This window comes from Macrotis lagotis, chromosome 2 (assembly GCF_037893015.1).
Source record: "Macrotis lagotis isolate mMagLag1 chromosome 2, bilby.v1.9.chrom.fasta, whole genome shotgun sequence".
NCBI classification, from domain to species: domain Eukaryota; kingdom Metazoa; phylum Chordata; class Mammalia; order Peramelemorphia; family Peramelidae; genus Macrotis; species Macrotis lagotis.
In genome coordinates, this window is record NC_133659.1 from 112,646,422 (window position 1) to 112,668,440 (window position 22,019).

The 22,019-nt window shown below is 35.4% G+C and overlaps 1 protein-coding gene across 1 annotated transcript in view; it reads right to left on the minus strand.

Moving 5' to 3' along the window:
• KCNH1 (potassium voltage-gated channel subfamily H member 1) overlaps positions 1 to 22,019 on the minus strand; it is a 543,149-nt gene that overhangs the window by 367,422 nt on the left and 153,708 nt on the right. The window contains exon 7 of the mRNA XM_074222595.1: positions 3,224 to 3,653. Coding sequence (XP_074078696.1) covers positions 3,224 to 3,653 — 430 coding nt within the window. The remainder of the gene's footprint in view (positions 1 to 3,223; positions 3,654 to 22,019) is intronic.

Consider the following 22,019-nt stretch of genomic DNA (forward strand, 5'->3'; position numbering starts at 1 on the left):
CCTAATTCTCTGGTCTGCTGAGAGGAACTGCTTCCATCAAGGTTTTACCCAAGAAAACGGCAACAAAGTTCACTTTGTATAATTCAACTCATGCTAAATATCACAAGGGAACCAAACAGTGGGTTCCAATCTAATGCTTTGAGTCACACAATAAGGAGATATGAAAATAAACACATACATACAACACACACAAATGACAAAGATATAGAAATTTGAATAACTTACAAAAGAGATTCTTGAATCAAACAGCACACATCAATCTCTATGTTTGCTCCATTCTACAAACTTTGTTCAGAAAGTTTACAAGAATCTCTAATACATTTTAGACAGAAATAACTTTAATGGATTACAATCCTTTGTTAGGTACACGTGACAAAGTAAACATTCTCAGGATAAAGTGACAATACTCCTAGTCATATAGTCATTTCTTATAGCACAAAAATATTCTTTTAAATTCGTATACTATAATTTATTTAATCATCTCTAATAGATACACCCTTACAATCTTTAGCTACAATAAAAAGTAATTACAAATATTTTTGTACATATGGGTCCTTTTCCTCTTGATCTCTCTCTAGTGTGTAGCATGCCTGGAATTTCTACTCTCCCTTTCTTTGTCTATTGAATTCCTACTCATCCCTTTATATGCAACTCATATACCAACTCCTTTGTGAAGCCTTCTTCAGTTGATCATGATCTTTTTTAATCCTCACATATTATACCAGAACTAATTTCTGGGAGAGCAAGGGCCTTAAATCCATAGTGCCTTGTTTGTTTCTTTGTAATATAATCATCAGGTATTAATATATATTTCAATTTTCTGTATAAATACTTGCTATCCTCTTCCTAGACCAGAAGTTTCATAAAATCTTTCTCTCTCCCTTTGCCTATCACAGCTTGAGTACTTGGCTACATCAAAAATTGGGGGTAAAATATATTGTTAACAGTTCTTTTGGGTAGTGCTTAGAAGAAATTTTGTCTCTTTGATTTAATTTTTTTAATAAAGATAACAAACCTTAAAAACAATATACCAAAACAATTCCTTTCCAATTTACAGATAAATATAGAACTCCTGGCATGTCAATACATTTTGAGAAAATTTTAATGGACACATATTGAAAGAGGCACTCTCCTATTTACATTACAGAACAATTTTCTGAACTTAAGTCAAATCTAAGATATGCACAGCACTAAAAGTTGACAGTCAGTGCATACTGTAGGCACTACATCAAGGCTTCTTGAATTTATTGAGCTACATCAAGGCTTGTTGAACTATATAGTATGCAAAGTTTCAGGAAGGAAGGCAATAGCACATCCTTGAGCAAATGTTTTCTAGGGAACACAAGTCTACAAGAACAGTTACAAATAATAAACATCATAAACCCTATCTCATTTGTCCTAACAGGATGTCCTATGAACAACCACATTACTATAGCATGTGAAACACACCAACGATTAACATTGGAATCTTCCTTTCTAAACAATACTAACCATTACAACATTTGTCTAGCTCTGGGAAAGATGAGAAAGAGGAAGGCAACTACTAAGAAGCGTCATCAACTAAATAACGATACATGACAGGATATATCCCTGTTCATATTAGATTACTTGGGATATAACCAACCTTTTAATCTATACACAGGCAATCAGTACAGATCCACCCTTCCCCAGGCTTGATGCTTCCACATTCCTCCTCTCTTCAGGCTAGGGAATTGCTGGAAACCTCCCTAAACTAGAAAGGCTTATTGGATTAATTGGATCCATTTTCTCCTCCCAACATAATCCCCTTCTAACTCAATTTCATTAGCATATTTCTCTATTTAAAAAATGACATATAAATCAACAAGCATGTACCTATCTTTTCTCTCCTGTTATAAAGCTGTGATTGTCCCCAAGGGATAGTGATCCTTCTATTCCATACTTTGAACCCCCATAAGAATCAAGAAAATATTCTGAGGACAACCTCATAAACAGGTGTTATTAAGCCAGAAATCATTTCTGGAGAACAAGGGTATTAAATCTTTTTTTATGTTACATGAGAAAACACCTCCGAGTTCTAATTAAGTTGAACCAATTAGCCACCCACAGATGCTTAGTGTTGCTTCCCATGGTCAGGCAATCATCCCTATTAAAACCCATTTTGATGTAAGAAGTAAACTGAAAAGCATATCTGGCACTGGCTTCCCACAAATCAATTACCCCTTTAGACACTTTCTGTAAATACTCTAAAGCCAAAGCTACTTCAGCCTCCTAATCCAGTGAAGGGTTTTAGGGTATATCTGGCTTCAAAAGGCTCATCACTAGACTCTGCTGAGAAGGTGGTTGCAAACAGGAGGTGAATGGAGGTTTAAGAGAGAATTGGAGCAGTAAAATCCATTCACTACCCACTATGGGACCTAAGTGTAGTTGGCTGGATTTTCTCAAGTAAACACTGAGTCCAAGGTTTCCATGAACTGTTACAATTCAGTTTTTCTCTAGTTTGTTGAGCAATATATTAACAAGTCCCCCCCCTTGTGAATAATGAATGAAATGGGATTTGTTTATGGCCACAGAGCCCCTATTTTCCAAAGATAATCACCAAAGTATTTTCCACATCCACACTCTACCAGAGTATTTCTTTCCTAGTCCACTGTAGAGTCAAGCCAAACAACTAGGAGACCCCAGAAACCATGTTGACTAACTGATTAGACTCATTAAGTATTTCTATATTGAGGCCATTTTACAAATGGAACCTCAGTGTCTCAGATGCAGGTTCCTTCTCAATTGAAGCCATTACCCCTCTTTCCACAAGCCTCCCTCTGGTCAAAATCCAATCATGAAAAATGTTTCTGTTCCCCTCTGTGGGGTGATGGTAACCATGACATAAAGAACAACAGCTGAACAATTAATTAGAATTCAAATTCTTCATCAAATGTTAGGGCTGTCCTTCAATTTATCCATGTTTATTAATCAACATGAGACTTCTTAGCTCAACATCCTCCTAGAATCAAAAATTCTGGAAAAGGTATACTATAGCTTACAAGATCTGGCTTCCTTCTTTGCTAGAAACCAAGTTAGAGTTTAATGTTGAATCAAGAACAATCTTTATCCTTTTCTCTCCTGTTAGTTTTTTCTCACTAGAACAAAAACACATTTTTCATTGTAATCGCAACTAGAGCCCCGTATCTATTAAATAAAGGTGTACCAAACATGAAATCACCGACAGAGAACCTGTAGTACTTACAGCCAATCATCATTATAGCGACTGCAAAGATCTTCTCTATGTCTGTAGAGGGGGCAATGTTCCCGAAACCCACGCTGGTGAGGCTGGTCATGGTGAAATATAAGGAAGAGATGTAGACAGAATTCTTACTTGGACCACCTTCCCACTTCCCAAGGCCAGACACATTGAACTGGTAAGGTGTCCCAGCATCCATAGCCAGCTGATAGAGCCAACTGTTGTTACGGATCATTTTTGTATCCTCATCAAAGATCTCATAGTCCCCAATGCTGTACCAAATACAGGCCATCCAATGGGCTGCCAATCCAAACACACACACCAGGAGGACGAGCACTGCAGCTCCATACTCAATGTAGTGATCCAACTTGCGGGCCACTCGTCCCAAGCGTAGTAGTCGAACAACTTTCAGGGAGCTAAATAGGCTGCTGATTCCCTATGGAGGAAGCAAAGAGCAGTGTGAGAAAACCCATAAAATAATAATTCTTCCTAAAACGAAGGATTCTCACATTGAAAATACTTCCCACAAATTTCCCACTGAGTAGGCATCCCATTCCATATCAGCCATATTCAATTCAATTCAAAAGATATTTATTAAACCCCTAAAGACACAAAGATAAAAACAAAGAAGTTCCTGACCTTAAAGAGCTTAAATTCTATGGGGAAACTCAAGAGGGAAACTTTAAAGTGTGTCCTACTAGAATCAAAAATTCTGGAAAAGGTATACCATAGCTTCCAAGCTCTAGCTTCCTTTTTGGCTAGAAACCAAGTCAGATTTTAATGTTGAATCAAGAAACCAAAACTCTTTATCCAGTTATTAGTCATGGAATTCTAGGAGACACTTTGGAAGAATTTAGTAAAGTCTTCTATTTCAGAGTTGATAAATATCTAACCTTCAAAGACAATTCTATACATTCTACAAATATGCTACAAATAATTGTCAATCTCCTAAAGGAGCACCAAATATATTATAGAAGCATTTTGAAATAAAATACTAACCAGTTATGTTAAAATACACCCATTCAACATGACTACTTTGCACTTCTCATTTTTCATCTCTCTAATTCTAGAACCTATTACAATGCTTTAAAATGTTGAAATGCATTTGCTCCTGTCAATGTGTTTGACACCTATTGAACTTTGTGAATAAATTTTAATATTAACAAATATTATATGTGTATGTATATATATGTATGCATGTGTATATACACACAAGTCACTTTTTTGTTACTCTTTAAAAAAACACAGCCACAGTGACATAAAGGTGAGTTTTTAAATGCCTGAAAGTCTATTATTCTTCTTGTCAAGTATCAATTGTCACTTGTCCTGCCTTAACTTAGAGGTAAAGAACTACTATTTGAGTTCAGTGGGACTACATGTTCAAGTCCAGCTCTCTCTTTCCTACTTATTATCTCCTTATGCTTAATCCAAGTATTCATCTTCTCTCTACAGCCCCTAATTAAAACATTTTTGAGAGGAACTGAAATCCTTCTTCCCTGGGATAAAACTATATGAGTAATTGATAAGATTTAATAACTCTCTTGGTAAACTCTGACTTTTAATGGATTCTAATGCCAAAGTAAACAGTCTCTAATTGAAGAATTTCAGATATCAGCTAACTGGGTAGAGAAGGGATTTTAGGAAATGGTGAGGGGTCCTTTATTTTCTTTTAAGGAGATTTATTTATTTTGAATTTTACAGTTTTCCCCCTAATCTCACTTCCATCCCCCCACCCCCCCCACAGAAGGCATTCTGTTAGTCTTCACATTGTTTCCATGGTATATATTGATCTAAGTTGAATGTGATGAGAAAGTAATCATATCCTAAAGGAAAAAAATAAAGTATAAGAGATAGCAAAATTACATAAGATAACGCTTTTGTTTTTAAATTAAAGGTAATATTCTTTGGTCTTTGTTCAAACTCCACAATTCTTTCTCTGGATACAGATGGTATTCTCCATCACAGACACCCCCAAATTGGGCCTGTTTGTTGCACTGATGGAATGAGCTAGTCCATTAAGGTTTATCATCACCCCCATGTTGCTGTTAGGGTGTATAATGTTCTTCTGGTTCTGCTCATCTCACTCAGCATCAGTTCATGCAAATCCTTCCAGGCCTCCCTGAATTCCCATCCCTCCTGGTTTCTAACTGAACAATAATGTTCCATAGCGTACATATACCACAACTTGTTCAGCCATTCCCCAATTGAAGGACATTCACTCCATTTCCAATTCTTTGCCACCACAAAGAGGGCTGCTATGAATATTTCTGTATAAGTGATGTTTTTACCCTTTTCCATCATCTCTCCAGAGTACAGACCCAGTAGTGTGGTATTGCTGGAGCAAAGGGTATGCATATTTTTATTGCTCTTTGGGTATAATTCCAAATTACTTTCCAGAAAGGCTAGATGAGTATACAGCCCCATCAGCAATTTATCAGTGTCCCAGATTTCCTACATCCTTTCCAACACTTATCATTGTCCTTTCTGGTCATATTGTCCAGTCTGTGAGGTGTGGAGTGGTACCTCAGAGATGCCTTAATTTGTATTTCTCTAATAAATAGTGATTAGAGCAAGTTTTCATATTATTATGATGGGTCACTTTGATTTCCTCATATGTAAATTGCCTTTGTATATCCTTTGACCACTTGTCAACTGAGGAATGGCTTTTTTTAAAATTTGACTCAGTTCCCTGTGTATTTTAGAAATTAGTCCTTTGTCAGAAATATTAGTTGTAAAAATTATTTCCCAATTTACTACATTTCTTTTTTTTTTGGTTACGGTGATTTGGTCTGTACAAAAGCTTTTTAATTTAATGTAATCAAAATTATCTAGGTTATTTTTAAATGATGTTCTCTATCTCTTCCTTGATTATAAACTGCTTCCCTTTCCATAGGTCTGACAGGTAAACTATTCCTTGATCTCCTAGTTTGCTTATAATATTATTTTTATGTCTAAATCCTGTATCCATTTTGATCTTATTTTGGTATAGGGTGTGAGGTGTTGATCTAATCCAAGTTTCTGCCATACTGACTTCCAATTTTCTTTACTGAGATCAGGAGTTTCTTTACTGACTGCCATACTGACTTTCATTCTTTACAGATCTAAAATTATATCATGTAAGCAATCTCTTATCTTCAGTTTTCTCATCTGTAAAATGAGGAGTTTCATTGATTTCTAAGGTCCCTTCCACCTTTCACATTTCATGAGCACCATCAGTCTGGTTTTTGGTCTTTGTTTTGTTTTCATTTTGGTATGGATCTGAGATTTCACTGGTATAAACTAGAGCTCCAAAACTGACCCTCCTGTGCAGCTTATCATCTTGGAGATTTATCTGAAGTGGTGAGAGATTTAATGGCTTCCCCAAGATCACAAAGCCAAATCAGTTAAGATTTTAATCTTTTGGTGACTACAGAGGCAAAGCCAAGATGGCAACATGCTCCTGGATCTTTTCCCTTCCAAAAATAAATGAAAACTCTATTCTGACATTCAAGCTACAGATCCCACCAAGAAAAAAGAGAAGATACAACGAAGTTTTGAATGGTAGACATCATGGAGAATCTCCAGTGAAGGTCTATCTCTATGGGGGAAAGGGAAAGTAAAGTCCAGGAGGTAGGAGAGACCATCAAACTGTAAACAGCTCTAAAAGGAAAGATATAACAGTTCTAATTCTTAAGAACTTGACTTCTCCTAGGATAATTAAAGAGTAGAATATAATTGAAGATATTGGACTTAAAAGGTATGGGTATAGTTGGGTCTTGTCTATCCATTTAGGAGGTCCAAGATGACTTCATTATGTTTGCAAAAAAAAAAAGCCTTGATGAAAATCAGAATTGTTAACTTTAAACTTAAGTTTTTCATAATCATTTGACCCTTTTAACTCTGCTATGCTGAAAAACCTTAGCACTTACTCTGATGAGTACATCATAAACTGGGTGGTCCTGAGGCAGTGTCTCCAATAACTTAAAATCATTTGTAAAGTTCTCAGGGGAGACCTCCAGAGCCTCCCAGTACTTAAAGATCTTTAAGATTCTTACATTAATTACATCAGGGTTTGATTTAATCCTTGCTTCACTTAACAAGGGCTTAAGTATCCTGGGTGAGAAGGGGAAGGTAAAGTGCAAGAAAAAATAGACCTGGGGGGGAGAGGCACAAATAGTTCAAAAAATGATTTGGCTTTGGATGACACTTTGTGTCCTTGGAGGGTTCTTGAAAAGGGGGTAAGGTAAAAAATTATTATAATTATAATTTAATGTAATTTGAGAATAATGCTGTTTATCAAGCAATCAATCTGTGATGATACTTTGATAACAATATGAGCTTATAAGCAATCAAATACAAATAATCAAACTGTGACTGATGATACCTGATTAATAGTACTTGAGAGATAAATAACACCAGATAAAGAGGCACAAAGATTAATAATTTTAGAGGAAAAGATGGGAGAGTACAAACACTGAGTAAATTCTATTCAATAGATTTGGCCCAGAGAGGAAATAAGATACATTACCACTTGGGTTTAAAAAATCTATCCTAATCTACAGGGAAAGAAAGGGGGGATGGGGAAGGGAAAGATAAGGGAAGAGAGACTGATAAAAGGGAAGGTGAAGGTGTAACTGAAAATAAACTGAAAGTTAAATTTTAAAAGAAAAGTTAAAGGGGAAAGGGTGTAAAACTTTGGAGAAGATGAATAAGAGGAAAGGAAATGAAAGAGAAAAATATAAATGGAGAAAGATAGTACAGAGGGAAATACAGAATTAGTAATCTTAACTGAAAATATGAATGGGATAAAAAGTCCTATAAAACAGAAGGGGATAGCAGAATGGATTAAATAACAGAATCCTACAATATGTTGTTTATAAGAAATACATTTGAAGCAGAGAGATACATACAGGGTCAAGGTAAAAAGAAAGAGCAAAATATATTATGTCTCAGCTAAAGTAAACAAAATCAGAGGTGGAACTCCAGATCTCAGATAAAGTAAAAGCAAAAATCAATCTCATTGAAAGGGATAAGGAAGGAAACTACACCTTCTTAAAAGACAGCATTGGTAATGGAGTTATATTATTATTAAACATGTATGCATCTAGTGGGATAACATCCAGATTTCTAGAGGAAACATTGACTGACTTACAAAGAGACATAGACAACAAAACTTTAATAACGGGGGACCTCAAACTCCCTCTCTCAGAACTAGATAATTCTAATCACAAAACAAACAAGAAGAAAGTAAAGGTGAATGAAATCTTAGAAAACTTAGATGTGATATACCTCTGGAGAAAACATAATGGAGATAGAAAAGAATATACCCTTCTCTCAGCAGGACTTGGCACCTATACCATATACTAGGGCACAAAAACCTTATAATCAAATGTAGAATGTGACAAATAATACACACTTTTCAGACCATGATGAAATAAAAATTACATGTAATAAATGGTCGCCAAAATAAAGATAAACCAAAAACTAATTTTAAACTATATAACTTAATCTTAAATAATGGGATCAAATGGGGGGAGCAGTGCCAAGATGCCACAGGAGAAGAGACTCTTCTAGGTACTCTCTCCAAAATATTTAAGAAATCTTAAAATTATGACTCTAAATTTTTGAGAGACAGAACCCACAAAAAGATCCAGTGAGGCAATTCCCCAGCCCATGGTAACGTGGAAAATAGTTGAAAAATTCTGTTCCACAGGGTTAGGGGGTGGCCAGCTAGAGTGAAGAAACTTCAGCCTCCTGGGAACACTCCCAGGGTGCCTGGGAACCATGGCATTCAGCAGCAGGAGCAGTTTCCTGACCTGCACCCCAGGGAGAACCAAGTACAACTTGGAAGATCAGCAGGGAGACCACTGCCATTTCAAGCATGAAGCCCAGGCCCTGAGTACGCACGGTCGCAGCACTCAGCACATTCAGCATGGGCACAGCACTTAGTATGGGTGGCAGCCCAGATCCAGGAAACAGAAGTAGGCCCCGTGGAGCCAGCAAGCAGGAGCCTCTAGGTAAGGGAGTCCTGTACTTGAAGGACAAACTTTCTGTTCAGCTCTGGTTGTTTCAACAGGAACATTTGAAATTCCCATTTCATTGAAAGTCCTTCTTCTCCCCTGGAAGAGGATGTTCAGTTTTGCTGTGTAGTCGATTCTCAGTTGCATTCCAAGCTCTTTTGCCTTCCAGAATATTATATTCCAAAGGTAAGGGAGAAGAGGGAGACTTCCAAGATCTGTCCTCTGTCCCTGGAACAGGTCTCTGGGGCTCTGACCACACTCAGATCCTGACCACAGTCTATGCCCCCCATAAAAGAGGGACCTACTCCTCCCTCAGCCCTATAGCAGAGGGGTACACTTGTGATCATTCAGACCAGGAGAGTAATCAGAGCCTCATACACTGAGGTCCTTGTGGGGTTCTCAATAAAACTCAAAACTAGGCACAGGCTGGGGAAATGAGTAAGCAGGAAAAAAAGGAACCTGACCATTGACAAGTACTTTGTCTGTGATCCCAAAGAGGATCAAAATACTCAATCTGAAGATGAAGGAGTACAAGCTTCTGCATTTAAAGACTCCAAAAAAATGGAAGTTGGGCTCAGGCTATGACAGAGCTCAGAAAAGATTTTGAAAATCAAGTAAGGGAGATAGAAGAAAACTTGGGAAAAGAAATGAAAAAGATGCAGGAAAAACATGAAAATAAAGTCAGCAGCTTAGTAAAGGAGATAAGAAAGCTCTCTGAGGAAAACAAATCCTTCAGGTGTAGAATATAGGTAAAGGAAGCTGATGACTTTATAAGAAATCAAGATGCAATACTTCAACACCACAAGAATGAAAAATTAGAAGAAAATGTGAAATATCTCATTGAAAAAACAACTGATCTGGAAAATAGATTCAGGAAAGATAACTTAAAAATTATTGGGATACCTGAAAGTCATGATCAGGAAAAGAGCCTTGTCCTCATTTTTAAAGAATTCATACAGGAAAATTGCCCTAATATCCTAGAAGCAGTGGGTAAAATAGAAATTGAGAGAATTCACTGATCTCCTCAGAAAGAAATCCCCCCCCCAAAAAAAATCCAGAAATATTACAGTCAAATTCCAGAACTCCCAAGTCAAAGAGAAAATATTACAAGCAGCCAGAAGGACACAATTTAAATACCATGGAGCTGTAGTCAGGATCACACAGGACTTAGCAACAACTATATTAAGGGCTCGTAGGGCTTGGAATATAATATTCCGGAAGGCAAAAGAGCTTGGAATGCAACTGAGAATCGACTACCCAGCAAAACTGAACATCCTCTTCCAGGGGAAAAGAAGGACTTTCAATGAAACAGGGGAATTTCAAATGTTGCTGTTGAAACAACCAGAGCTGAACAGAAAGTTTGACCTTCCAGTACAGGACTCAGGTGGAACATAGAGAGTGGAGGAGAAGGATAAATTATGAGGGACTTTATTATGAACTGCATGTATTCCTGCATAGAAAAATGATACTGATAATACTCATAATGAACCTTCTCATTTAATAGAGCAGGTGGAAGGAGCTTTTATATATGAAGCACAGGAAAGAGCTGAATTTGAAGATATATAATATATTGTGAAAATGGCTAAAAATGGCTAAATGGCTAAAAATGGCTAAAAGGGAAAAGTACTAGGAGTAAGAGAAAGGAGAGGTGGAATAGGCTAAGATATTTCATATAAAAGTTTTTTTTTGCAATGAGTTTTTGCAATGATATGGAAGGGTGGAAGGAGAGGGGGAATGAGAGAACCTTTACTCCTATCAGAAATGGCTCATCGATGAAAGAGTATACACTCTCAATAGGGTATAGACATCTAGAGTAAAAAGGAGAGAAGGGGGACAGGGGAAAGGGGGGGGATGTGTGTGATAAAGGAGAGGGTAGATCTTAGGAGAGAATAGTCAGATATATCACATTTTCTTTTTTACTTTTTGCAGGGTGCTGGGATAGGTTGGCCTGTCTGGGACCACAGGGACAGGTGGTTGCTAGGTCTCTGGGGTGGTATGTGGACTTGGGGCCTCTTGACCCCAGGGCCAGTGCTCTGTCTGCTGCGCCACTCAGTTACCATACACCACATTTTAGAAGAGGGATAGAGTGAAAGGATCGAGAGATAATATAATATAATATATGGTAATAGGGAGGAATGGATGGAGGAAATTATAATCAGCAACAGCAACTATAGAAAAATATGGAAGTAATTTCTGTGATGGACTTATGATAAAGAATATGATCTACCCAAAACAGAGCTTTCTCTTTTACTTTATTTCTCATGAGGTTCTATATTTTTGTGGGGGGGGGGGGGAGGGTATTATCTTTACTCTTAAACAAGAATATTTTAGTAATGTATAAATAAATTCATATTAACAAAAAAAGAAACAAGGGGGGGATGGGAATTCAGGGAAGCATAGAAGAATTTGCATGAAATGATGCTGAGTGACATGAACAGAACCAGAAAAACACTGTACACCCTAACAGCAACAGCGGGGTGATCATCATCCTTGATGGACTTGTTCATTCCATTAGTGCAACAATCAGGGACAATTTTTGGCTATCTGTGATGGAGAATACCATCTGTATCCAGAGAAAGAATTGTGGAATTTTAACAAAGACCAAAGATTATTACCTTCAGTTAATGGGAAAAACCCATTATTTTATTATGCAATTTTGCTATCTCTTATACTTTATTTTTCTTCCTTAAGGATATGATTGCTTTCTTATCACATTCAACTTAAGACTAACAGATCTCCTTATTGGGGGGAGCAAGAATAGGGGTAAATTTGTAAAACTCAAAATAAATAAAATCTGTCAATAGAAAAAATGGGATCAAACAGCAAATAATAGAAATAATCAATAATTATATCCAAGAAAATGATATTAATTAGACATCATAACAAAATATATGGGATGCAACCAAGGCAGGTTTTTTTTAGGTTTTTGCTAGGCAATGGGGTTAAGTGGCTTGCCCAAGGCCACACAGCTAGGTAATTACTAAGTGTCTAAGGTCAGATTTGAACTCAGGTACTCCTGACTCCAGGGCCGGTGCTCTATCCACTGCACCACCTAGCCACCCCACAACCAAAGCAGTTTTTAGGGGAAAACTTTGTATCTCTAAATTCCTATATGAATAAAACAGACAGAGAAAAGATCAATGAATTAGACATGCAACTATAAAAGCTAGAAAAAGAACAAATTAAAGATTCCCAATCAAATACCAAACTAGAAATTGTGAAAATAAGAGAGATTAATAAAACTGAAAGCATGAAAACCACTGATCTTATAAATAAAACTAAGAGTTGGTTTTATGAAAAAGTCAATAAAATAGACAAAGTTTTGACTTAAAAAAAATGAAAGAAGACAACCAAATTACCATTATCAAAAAATGAAAAGGATGAACTAAACACAAATGAGGAGAAAATTAAAGAGATAATTCAGATATACTTTGCTGAACTATATGCCAATATAGTTCAATTGATAACCTGAGTCAAATGGATGAATATTTACAAAAATACCAACTGCCCACATTAACAGAAGAGGAAATAAAATATTTAAGTAACCCCATTTCCGAAAAGGAAATTGAAGAAACCATCAATAAACTCCATAAGAAAAAGTCTCCAGATCCAGATGGATTTAGAAGTAAATTCTACCAAACATTTAAAGAACAATTAATTCCTATTCTACATAAATTATTTTTAAAAACTGGAGATGGAGTTCTGCCAAATTCCTTTCATGACACCAACATGGTGCTAATACCTAAACCAGGAAGAACTAAAACAGAGAAAGAAAATTATAGACCAATCTTCCTAATGGATATTGATGCAAAATTCTTAAATAAAATTTTAATAAAGAGATTGCAGCAAGTTATTACTAGGATAATACATCATGATCAGGTAGGATTTATACCAGGTAGACAGCGATGGTTCAATATTAGGAAAACATTCAACATAATTGAACATATCAATAACAAAACCAACAGAAATCATATGATTAGCTCAATAGATGCCAAAAAAAGTCTTTGATAAAATACAACATCCATATCTATTAAAAACACTAGACAGTTTAGGTATAAATGGAATTTTCCTTAAAATAATACTATCTATTTAAAACCATCAACAAATATATGTAACGGGAATAAATTCGGAGCATTCCCAGTAAGATCAGGGGTGAAACAAGGACGTCCATTATCACCATTACTATTCAATATAGTATTTGAAATGCTATTTGTTGCAATTAGAGAAGAAAAAGAAATTAAAGGAATCAGAGTTGGCAATGAGGAAGCAAAATTTTTACTCTTTATAGATGATATGGTGATATACTTAGAGAACTCAAGAAAATCATCTAAAAACTCCTTAAAACAATAACAAATTCAGCAAAATAGCAGAATATAAAGTAAACCCACATAATTCATCAGCATTTATACATATATATATATATATATATATATATATATATATATGAACAACACAGCCCAAAAGCAAGAGTTAGAGAAGTTCCATTTAAAGTAACTATAGATAACATTAAATACTTGGGAATCTACCTCCCAAGACAAATCCAGAAACTATACGAACACAGTTATAAAGCACTTCTCACTCAAATAAAGTCAGATCTAAATAATTGGAAAAATGTCAATTACTCATGGTTAGTTTGAGCTAATATAATAAAAATGACAATTCTCCCCAAATAAAATTACTTATCTGATGCCATACCAATCAAACTAACAAATAACTATCTTACTGAGCCAGAAAAATAGCAACAAAATTCATTTGAAGCAACAAAAAGGTCAATAATAGCAAGAGACTGATTAAAAAAATGTAAAGGAAAGTGACTTAACTCTACCAGATCTAATACTATACTATAAAACAGCAGTCATCAAAACTGCCTGGTATTGGTTAAGAAATAGAGTAATAGATCAGTGGATTAGGATAGATTCAAAAGAAACCACAGGAAATGACTATAGCAATCTATTGTTGGACAAACCCAAAGACATCAGCTTCTGGGATAAGAACTCATTTTTTGACAAAAATTATTGGGAATACTGGAAAATAGTATTGTAAAAACTAGACATAGACTAACATATAGCACCTTATACCAAAATAAGGTCAAAATGGGTACAGGATTTAGACATAAATGGTGATACCATAGATAAACTAATAGACCAAAAAATACAAAAATACTCTTTCTATCAAATCTATGGAAAGGGGATAAATTTATGACCAAAAAAGAATTAGAGTACATTATAAACTGCAAAATGAATGATTTTGACTATATTAAATTAAAAAATTTTACACTAACAAAATCAATGCTGCCAAAATTAGAAGGAAAGCAGAAAACTGGGAAACAATATTCACAAGTAGGAGTTCTGGTAAAGGTCTCATTTCTAAAATATATAGAGAATTGCAACAAATTTATAAGGTTATGAGTCATTCCCCAATTGATAAATGGTTAAAGGATATGAATAAACAGTTTTCAAATGAAAAAAATTAAAGTTATATATAATTATATGAAAAAATGCTCCAAATCATTATTGATTAGAGAAATGCAAATTAAAACAACAAGGTATCACCTCACATTTATCAGACTGGCTAAGATGAGAAAAAGGGGAAATGATCAATGCTGGAGAGATTGTGGAAGGACTGGGACATTGATGCATTGCTGGTGGAGTTGTAAATGGATTCTGGAGAGCAATATGGAACTATGGCCAAAGAGCAATAAAAGTGTTCATTCTCTTTGACCTAGAAATTCCAATTCTAGGCCTATATCCAGAAGAAATCATTAAAAAATAAGAAAAGTTCCACATGTTCCAAAATATTCATAAACACCTCTTTTTTGCAGTGGCAAAGAATTGGAAATTGAAGGGATGCCCACCAATTTGGGAATTGCTAAACAAGTTATGGTACGTGAATACCATGGAATATTAATTGTTCTATAAGAGACCATAAATGGTCAAACTCTAAGAGAAGCATGGAATGAGTTACAGGATCTGATGCTGAGTGAAGCTGAGTAGAACCAAGAAAACATTAACAACAACACTGTGAGATGATCAAGCTTGATGGAAGCAGTTCCTCTCAGCAGTTCAGTGCCAAGACAACTGTATTAGACTGGATGTGGGTAATGTTATCCCCATCCAGCAGAAGAAAAACAAAACAAAATAAAACAAAAAAAGCAAAAAACAACCTTCAGAATTTGATGAACAGTTACAAAAATTATCTCTAATGTATCTCTTTCCCTTAAACCTAACTCCTTATACAGAAAATGACTAATCTTTAAACATGTTTACCAAAAACATGTATGTACAATGTTAACCTGACTGTTCACTGATGAGGGGGGGTGTGGGAAGGGAGGATGGAAGGAAATTTTGCAACTTAAAAATATACATAGTCATATGGATGAATGTTAAAAAAATAAAACAAAATAGATGAACTTAAAAAAAAAATAATCTTTCCCTGATTTCAAAGTCACTTCTCTTATACTGCACTTCCACTCTCTAAATATGCTTCCCTGTATAATATTTTATGTGCCTCCCACATTTGTGGAATATATTGGGGGATGGGGATCTTTCTCTTTCTATCTTCATTCTCTTACCTCTAGTAGGTATTTAATGGAAGACTGGACTGGAGCTCTAGAGCTCCAGTTTTATCTATAAAGCAGTCAAGAGAAAACCCTTCAGAGCAGTAATTCTCTGAAATATAACTAATGATTTTGTGGCCTGAGGCAAAACCAGCCAGTGATTTGGGCTTACACATATCTGTCCTTAAATGATAGATCATCTTTTTACATTCATTATATTGTTAATCTTGGTATATACCAAAACCCTCCCTATAGTATAGTTATTTCAATTTTTCCTTTTATACAACATTAACAGCTGGAACTCTAGCTATTTAAAAGACATTATTAGTTATGAACGCAATTTTTTTTCTCACATTGAAATACAGTGGCCCTTGTAAATGAAAGACAATATTATCCACACTTCCCCCCACCTCAGAATTCTAAAAATATTCCTATAAAGAATATCACCATATGCCAGAAAAACACATTCCCTCTGGGGATTCTTTAAGAGAATCTACCTCCCCCTCGAAATAATTCCAGAGAGTTCTCTAACACAACTTTTGGAATATGAAGTACCCATAATTCCAGATTGCGGTGAAAAGAAGGAAAAAGTTAAAACAATTATCTTAATTACTGAGATCAGAAATTTTAGAGCTAGAAGGTGGCCTAAACACCATTGCTCTCATGTAAGAGATTAGATGGGGAAGAGAGTTTCCTAAAATTACATATTGAATAAAAAAGGGTCTAGATTTGAACTCAGAGCTCTATTATTCCAATTTACCCCTGAAAATAACCTTTGCAAAGAAAGACTTTTGGAACACCAATAATCCTTAGTAAAGTACGGGAGGTATTTGCATAGTATTAGGTTTATCTGATCAGTTGGATAAGCTAAGAGTTTGATTATCCATAGATAGGGTCAAAAGAAAATAGAAAATGACTTCTTCAATTTACACACTAGCCTTGCCTCTCAATTAAACAGTCTTTAGAGGTTTTGCTCAGATCATGGAATCACAGGTAAGAACACAAGGTCATAACACTGAGAATTAAAAACTATTGCCTAAATTTGGAATTACACCCAATGAGCAATAAAAGTGCCCATACCCGTTGACCCAACAATATCATTACTAGGTCTGTATCCCAAAGAGATCACCAAAAAGAGTAAAAACCCACATGTACAAAAATATTTATAGCAGTTATTTTCATAGTGGCAAAGAATTGGAAATTGAGGGCATGCCCATCAATTGGGGAATGAATGAACAGGTTGTGGAATATCCATGTGATGGAACACAATTTTTCTATAAGAAATCATGAGGGAAGGACTTTCAGAACATCATGGAAAGACTTACAAGAACTGATGCTGAGAGAAATGAGCAGAAGCAGAAGAACATTATACACACTAACAGCAACACTGGGTTGGTGGACTATGATGGACTTGTTCATTTCAGTAGTATAATAATCAAAGACAATTCTAAAAGATTTGTGAAGGAAAACACCATCCATATTCAGAGAAAGATCTGTGGAATTTAAATATAGATAAAACTTACTATTTTCAATTTTTAAAAGTTGTCTTATGTATGCTTTTTCTCTCTAATATCTTTTATTCCATTTTGATTCTCTCACAACATAACTAACACAGATCTATGTTTAGCATGTATAAATATATAATATATATTATATACATATTATATATATATATATATATATATATATTTCCTATTTGGATTACTTTCTGTCAGGGGGAGGGGAAAGGGGAAGAGGGAGAAAATGTAAAACTCAGAACCTTGCAAAAAAGTTGATTGTTGAAAACTACCATTCCATGTAGTTGGAAAAATAAGTGAACAGACTAATTAAAATTAAAAAAACAATTGCCAAATATTTCACATCTTTAATGATTCTTTTAAACTTTAGGATAGATAAAGTAAACTCTTCAGGGTAGCATCTAGAATAAGGCAATCCATGACATGAAGCAGCATGGCACAGTGAAGAGAACTTTGGATTTGGAATCAGGAGGACCTGGGTTCAATTCTACCTTAGTCATTTATTAGTCAGGTGACCCTGGGCAAGTTGCTAAATTGTTCTATGCCTCAGATTCCTTTTCTGGAGGGAAGGTCTCCAGTCTTTTAATTGGGCAGTTAAGTGGCAGAGTGGATAGAGTGCCAGACCTGAGGTCAGGAAGACATCATTGTGAGTTAGGCCTAAGAAATTTACTAGCTGTATATAACCATGCTGACCAAGCCTCTTTACCCTATTTGTCTCATTACTTATTATAAAAATGAGATGAGGAAGAAAATTCCAAGGTACTGTGGTTTTTGCCAACAAAAATAACAGCAAAAGATAAGGCCATGAAGAGTCACACTTGATTGAAATAAAGAGCATCAAAATTTATTAACTATCTACTTCATGCTAGACACTGTGAGGCACTGAGGATACAAGCACAAAGAATGAAATAATCCAGAAATCCACTCACTTCTCTTAGCCTACATTTCAAAGGCACACACAAAATAATACCTCTATGAAAGTCATATAATAAACTAAAATGCAGACATATTAATATTGTATCATGATACAAAACAGAATTATGAAATGAAAGGTAAAGTTAAGGATTAAGTATGCACAGTTGTGTATAGCGAAATTAATAGAGGTGTGAATTATGTTGCTGCTCCTCTCCCAAGAGCACCTAACCTTCATCCCTGGTGACTGACCACCCAACTTCTTTATGATGCTATCAAGAGATGTCTGGACAATGAATCTTCATTTTTCCTCGTATATCTGACAATAACAAACAATATAGTCCTCATCTAGTCTATGAACTTTTAAAAATCTTGAAGTCTTTGGATCCATCTTTTCAATACAAGGGGGAAAAAATCATTCAAAATTATGAAATGCTTCTTCCAACTGTTTCATTGTAAACCTTTTTGGTTTGACCTCAGCTTCCAAAGCTTCTTTCTTCTGCAATCTTCCAGCTAGCAGCTCAATCAGATTTTCTTTCAGAAGCCTCCTTCATTCCTATTTCTTTTAGAATTTTTTGCAAAGTTGCATTTGTGTAACACAAATATATATAAAGCAAGAACTGTCTGTAATACAAAAAACCAGAGAGGAGAGAGGATTATGGAGCTGAGATTCATCTCTTCCAATACTAAATCTCTGATCCTATGATCCTATTTGCACCAGGGTTTACTGAAACTGAGGGAAAAGAGGATAAACCTGCTAATACCAATTTTCTGAGTCTGCTATTGTCATTTAATATTTTTTTAAAATTGGGAATGATTTTAAGAACAAACTTTCTACACAGAACAACTGATATAAGAAATGCATAACTGTACCATTGCATAGTTGAATAATTTGATTCACTGCATTTTGTTAGAAGTAACTCATTGAAGCTTAAATATCATTTGCTTTCCTTTCATTGCTTCAAAGTTTTAGTTTTGGCTTGTTTAATGCAGCAGAAAATATGAGTTAGTAACTATTATATGCTTTCCACATAAGCAAGTGTTCTTTGCAGAGATGGAATGTGATTGTCAGCTTACCTGAACAAATCGGTTTTGATTCCAGTGACTAATTTTCAGATGTACAGTGTTGTTGCTGTGTATAAAAGTGTTTGTGACCAGCAATGGGGAAAAGACTTGTAGCATTCCCATTTACTTATTAATCCAATAATGTAATCAAAAAGCACATCTGGAGTTTCCAAAGAAAACAATCATTTGAAGGAGATTAGAAAAATTGCTAAAAGTCATCTACTTTCTTTGTATTTACAAATCTAACTATGAAGCAAATTGTGTATTTGGTTGTGAAACTACACTCATAAGGGATTATTCCCCCTCCTTCTAGGATCAACAAAAATCTGTTTTCTGATTCCTGACATTGTCACATCCAATAAGTTTCTGACTGATAAAAATGCAGATGTTTTAGAGTGTTAATTACTATATTATCCAAAGAGGAAGCCATTATCAATCAAGTTTTCTGTTGCAACTTTGTCCTCCTTACATCAGTCCATCACCTGAGGGCCCTTCATTTGGCTTTGAAATGAGTAAACTGTCACTTTCTATAGCCAAAAAGTCCATTGATTTCACTGAAAGTTTTGTCTGGAGGCCTTTAGGAAGTCAAAGATGATTAGACATGCTAGAGACTCTAGTGAAAACAGATACTTGGTCATAGAAGTTTCTGCTAACAGCATGCACTACAGGTCTTAATTATCTGCACTTGTTACAAAGAGAAGACAAAGGTATAATCCCAGAAAGGCAACAAGGTATAGTGATCAAGGCACTAGATAAAGGGTCAGAAGCTTCCTTCTCCTTCTACCTGAATGATCTTAGTCGTTTCATGTTATCTTTAGAGTTCACTTTTGTATAGTAATTTGTACATCTTACCACATTGACACTTTGGAATTGTGGTGCAGGAGAACTTTTGACAATCCCTTGGACAGCAAGGATATCACAATAATCTATATTTAAGGAAATTGGTTCAGGCTATTCATTGGAAGGTTAAATACTGAAGCTGAAACTTAGGTAATGACAAGACAGAACTTAGTTGGGAAAAACCCTGATATTGGGAAAGATTGAAGTCAAAAGAAAAAGGGGACAGCAGAGGATGAGGTGGATAGATAGTGTCATGGAAACAATGAACATTAACTTGGACAAACTTGGAAAGATAATGGAAGACAGAAGATAGGCCATGGGGTCAGAGTTGGTCATGATTGAATAACAACATTGTACATATTCCATCATTTCATTAAAATGATGATACTGTTTGTCCCAGCTATAGGATCTGTGATCCTAAACATTCTTAAGGATATTTATATACTCACACACACAAATAAATACATATATATTAATATGTGTGTATATATATTCACACAAACACATACACACATCCACTCATGTACCTTTTCCAGACAATTCTCTCTTCCAACTCAGTTCTACTACCATTAATCCAAACCCAGCTCAAAGTGAAAAGGAGGAAACTTGGGATACTATGACTAATTTGCACATACAAACATACACATGTACACACATGCATACAATCACAAACATCAAGAATTCATGGTTTGATAGGAAAGAAAAAAAGAACAGAAACCAATTCAGAGAATTTTTATGAAACCTAGAATGGAAAGGCTTATGAAACCTGATGTGTTTTTTTTGGGGGGGAGGAGATTTCTAGTGAAGAAATGTGGCAGAGTACATTCATTCATTTACTCATTCATTCATTCTTTTAAGAAATATTTATTGAAAACCAATTATATCCAAGACATAGTGTGGGATCCTTGAAGGAGATAAAGAGAAAAACAATCACATTTATGTAGCATTTTAAAGTTTACAAAGAACTTCATTTATAACAACAGCTCTATGGGATAGGCAATATAAACATCATTCAGATTTTTACAAAAGATCAAACTTGCCTATAGTCACAGAGATAATAAGTGTCTTGGTTAGGATTGCAACCCATCTCTCCTATGTTCAAGTCCAGTATACAGTTCATGAGTCTCCACTGATATCTTCCTACTAATTTTCTGCTTATAGATTCAATTCATTATTATCAAAGATATTTACTCAAATGGCACAGTAGAAGCAGGAACTATAAGACATTTTCTTTATAAGTCTGTGTTACACTATCCCAAAAATATACACAGTATCCATGGAAAATGAAGCAAAGAAATTCACAATTCCTGATACTATATAATCAAGAAGTTTTTTTTCTCTTTTCATGGAATCTTCTTTCTAGAATCAAAGATCCCTTTCTTGTTACATCCAGGGGCACAGTTGCCAAAGATCATGTTCCTTTGAAACTTTTCCTCACTTTGGATGACTCTCAGTAACTGTCCTACAGTGCTGTCTCCGTCCACTACTGGATATATTGTCTCCTTCTCTGTTCATTAGGATACAGTCTCCTATCAGTCTAGTAGCTTCCCTCCAAAGAACACAGTCAATGTGAGGAATGGAAAGGAGTGAAAAAAAATCGCCTCCCCCACCTCAAAGTTCTCCAGTGGTAGCTCAAGTTTTGAACTAACTACCACTCTCAAATTTTTTATAGAATGTCTCTTGCTTTGCTAAAACTAATGAAGGAGGAAGACAGAAATCCTCTTCCTCTCCCTCTCCCTTCCCATAAAGAAGACCTAAGAAGGTTGTCCGGCCTTCCATGCCAGCACTTCTCCACATATTATAGCAAGTTGAGGCAATGAGGCATGGTGGAAAGGGCATTGAATATTGGGGTCAAAGATCTGGTTTTAAACATCCACTTTGCTACTTTACCTTTTGTCCCCCATGGGTACTCA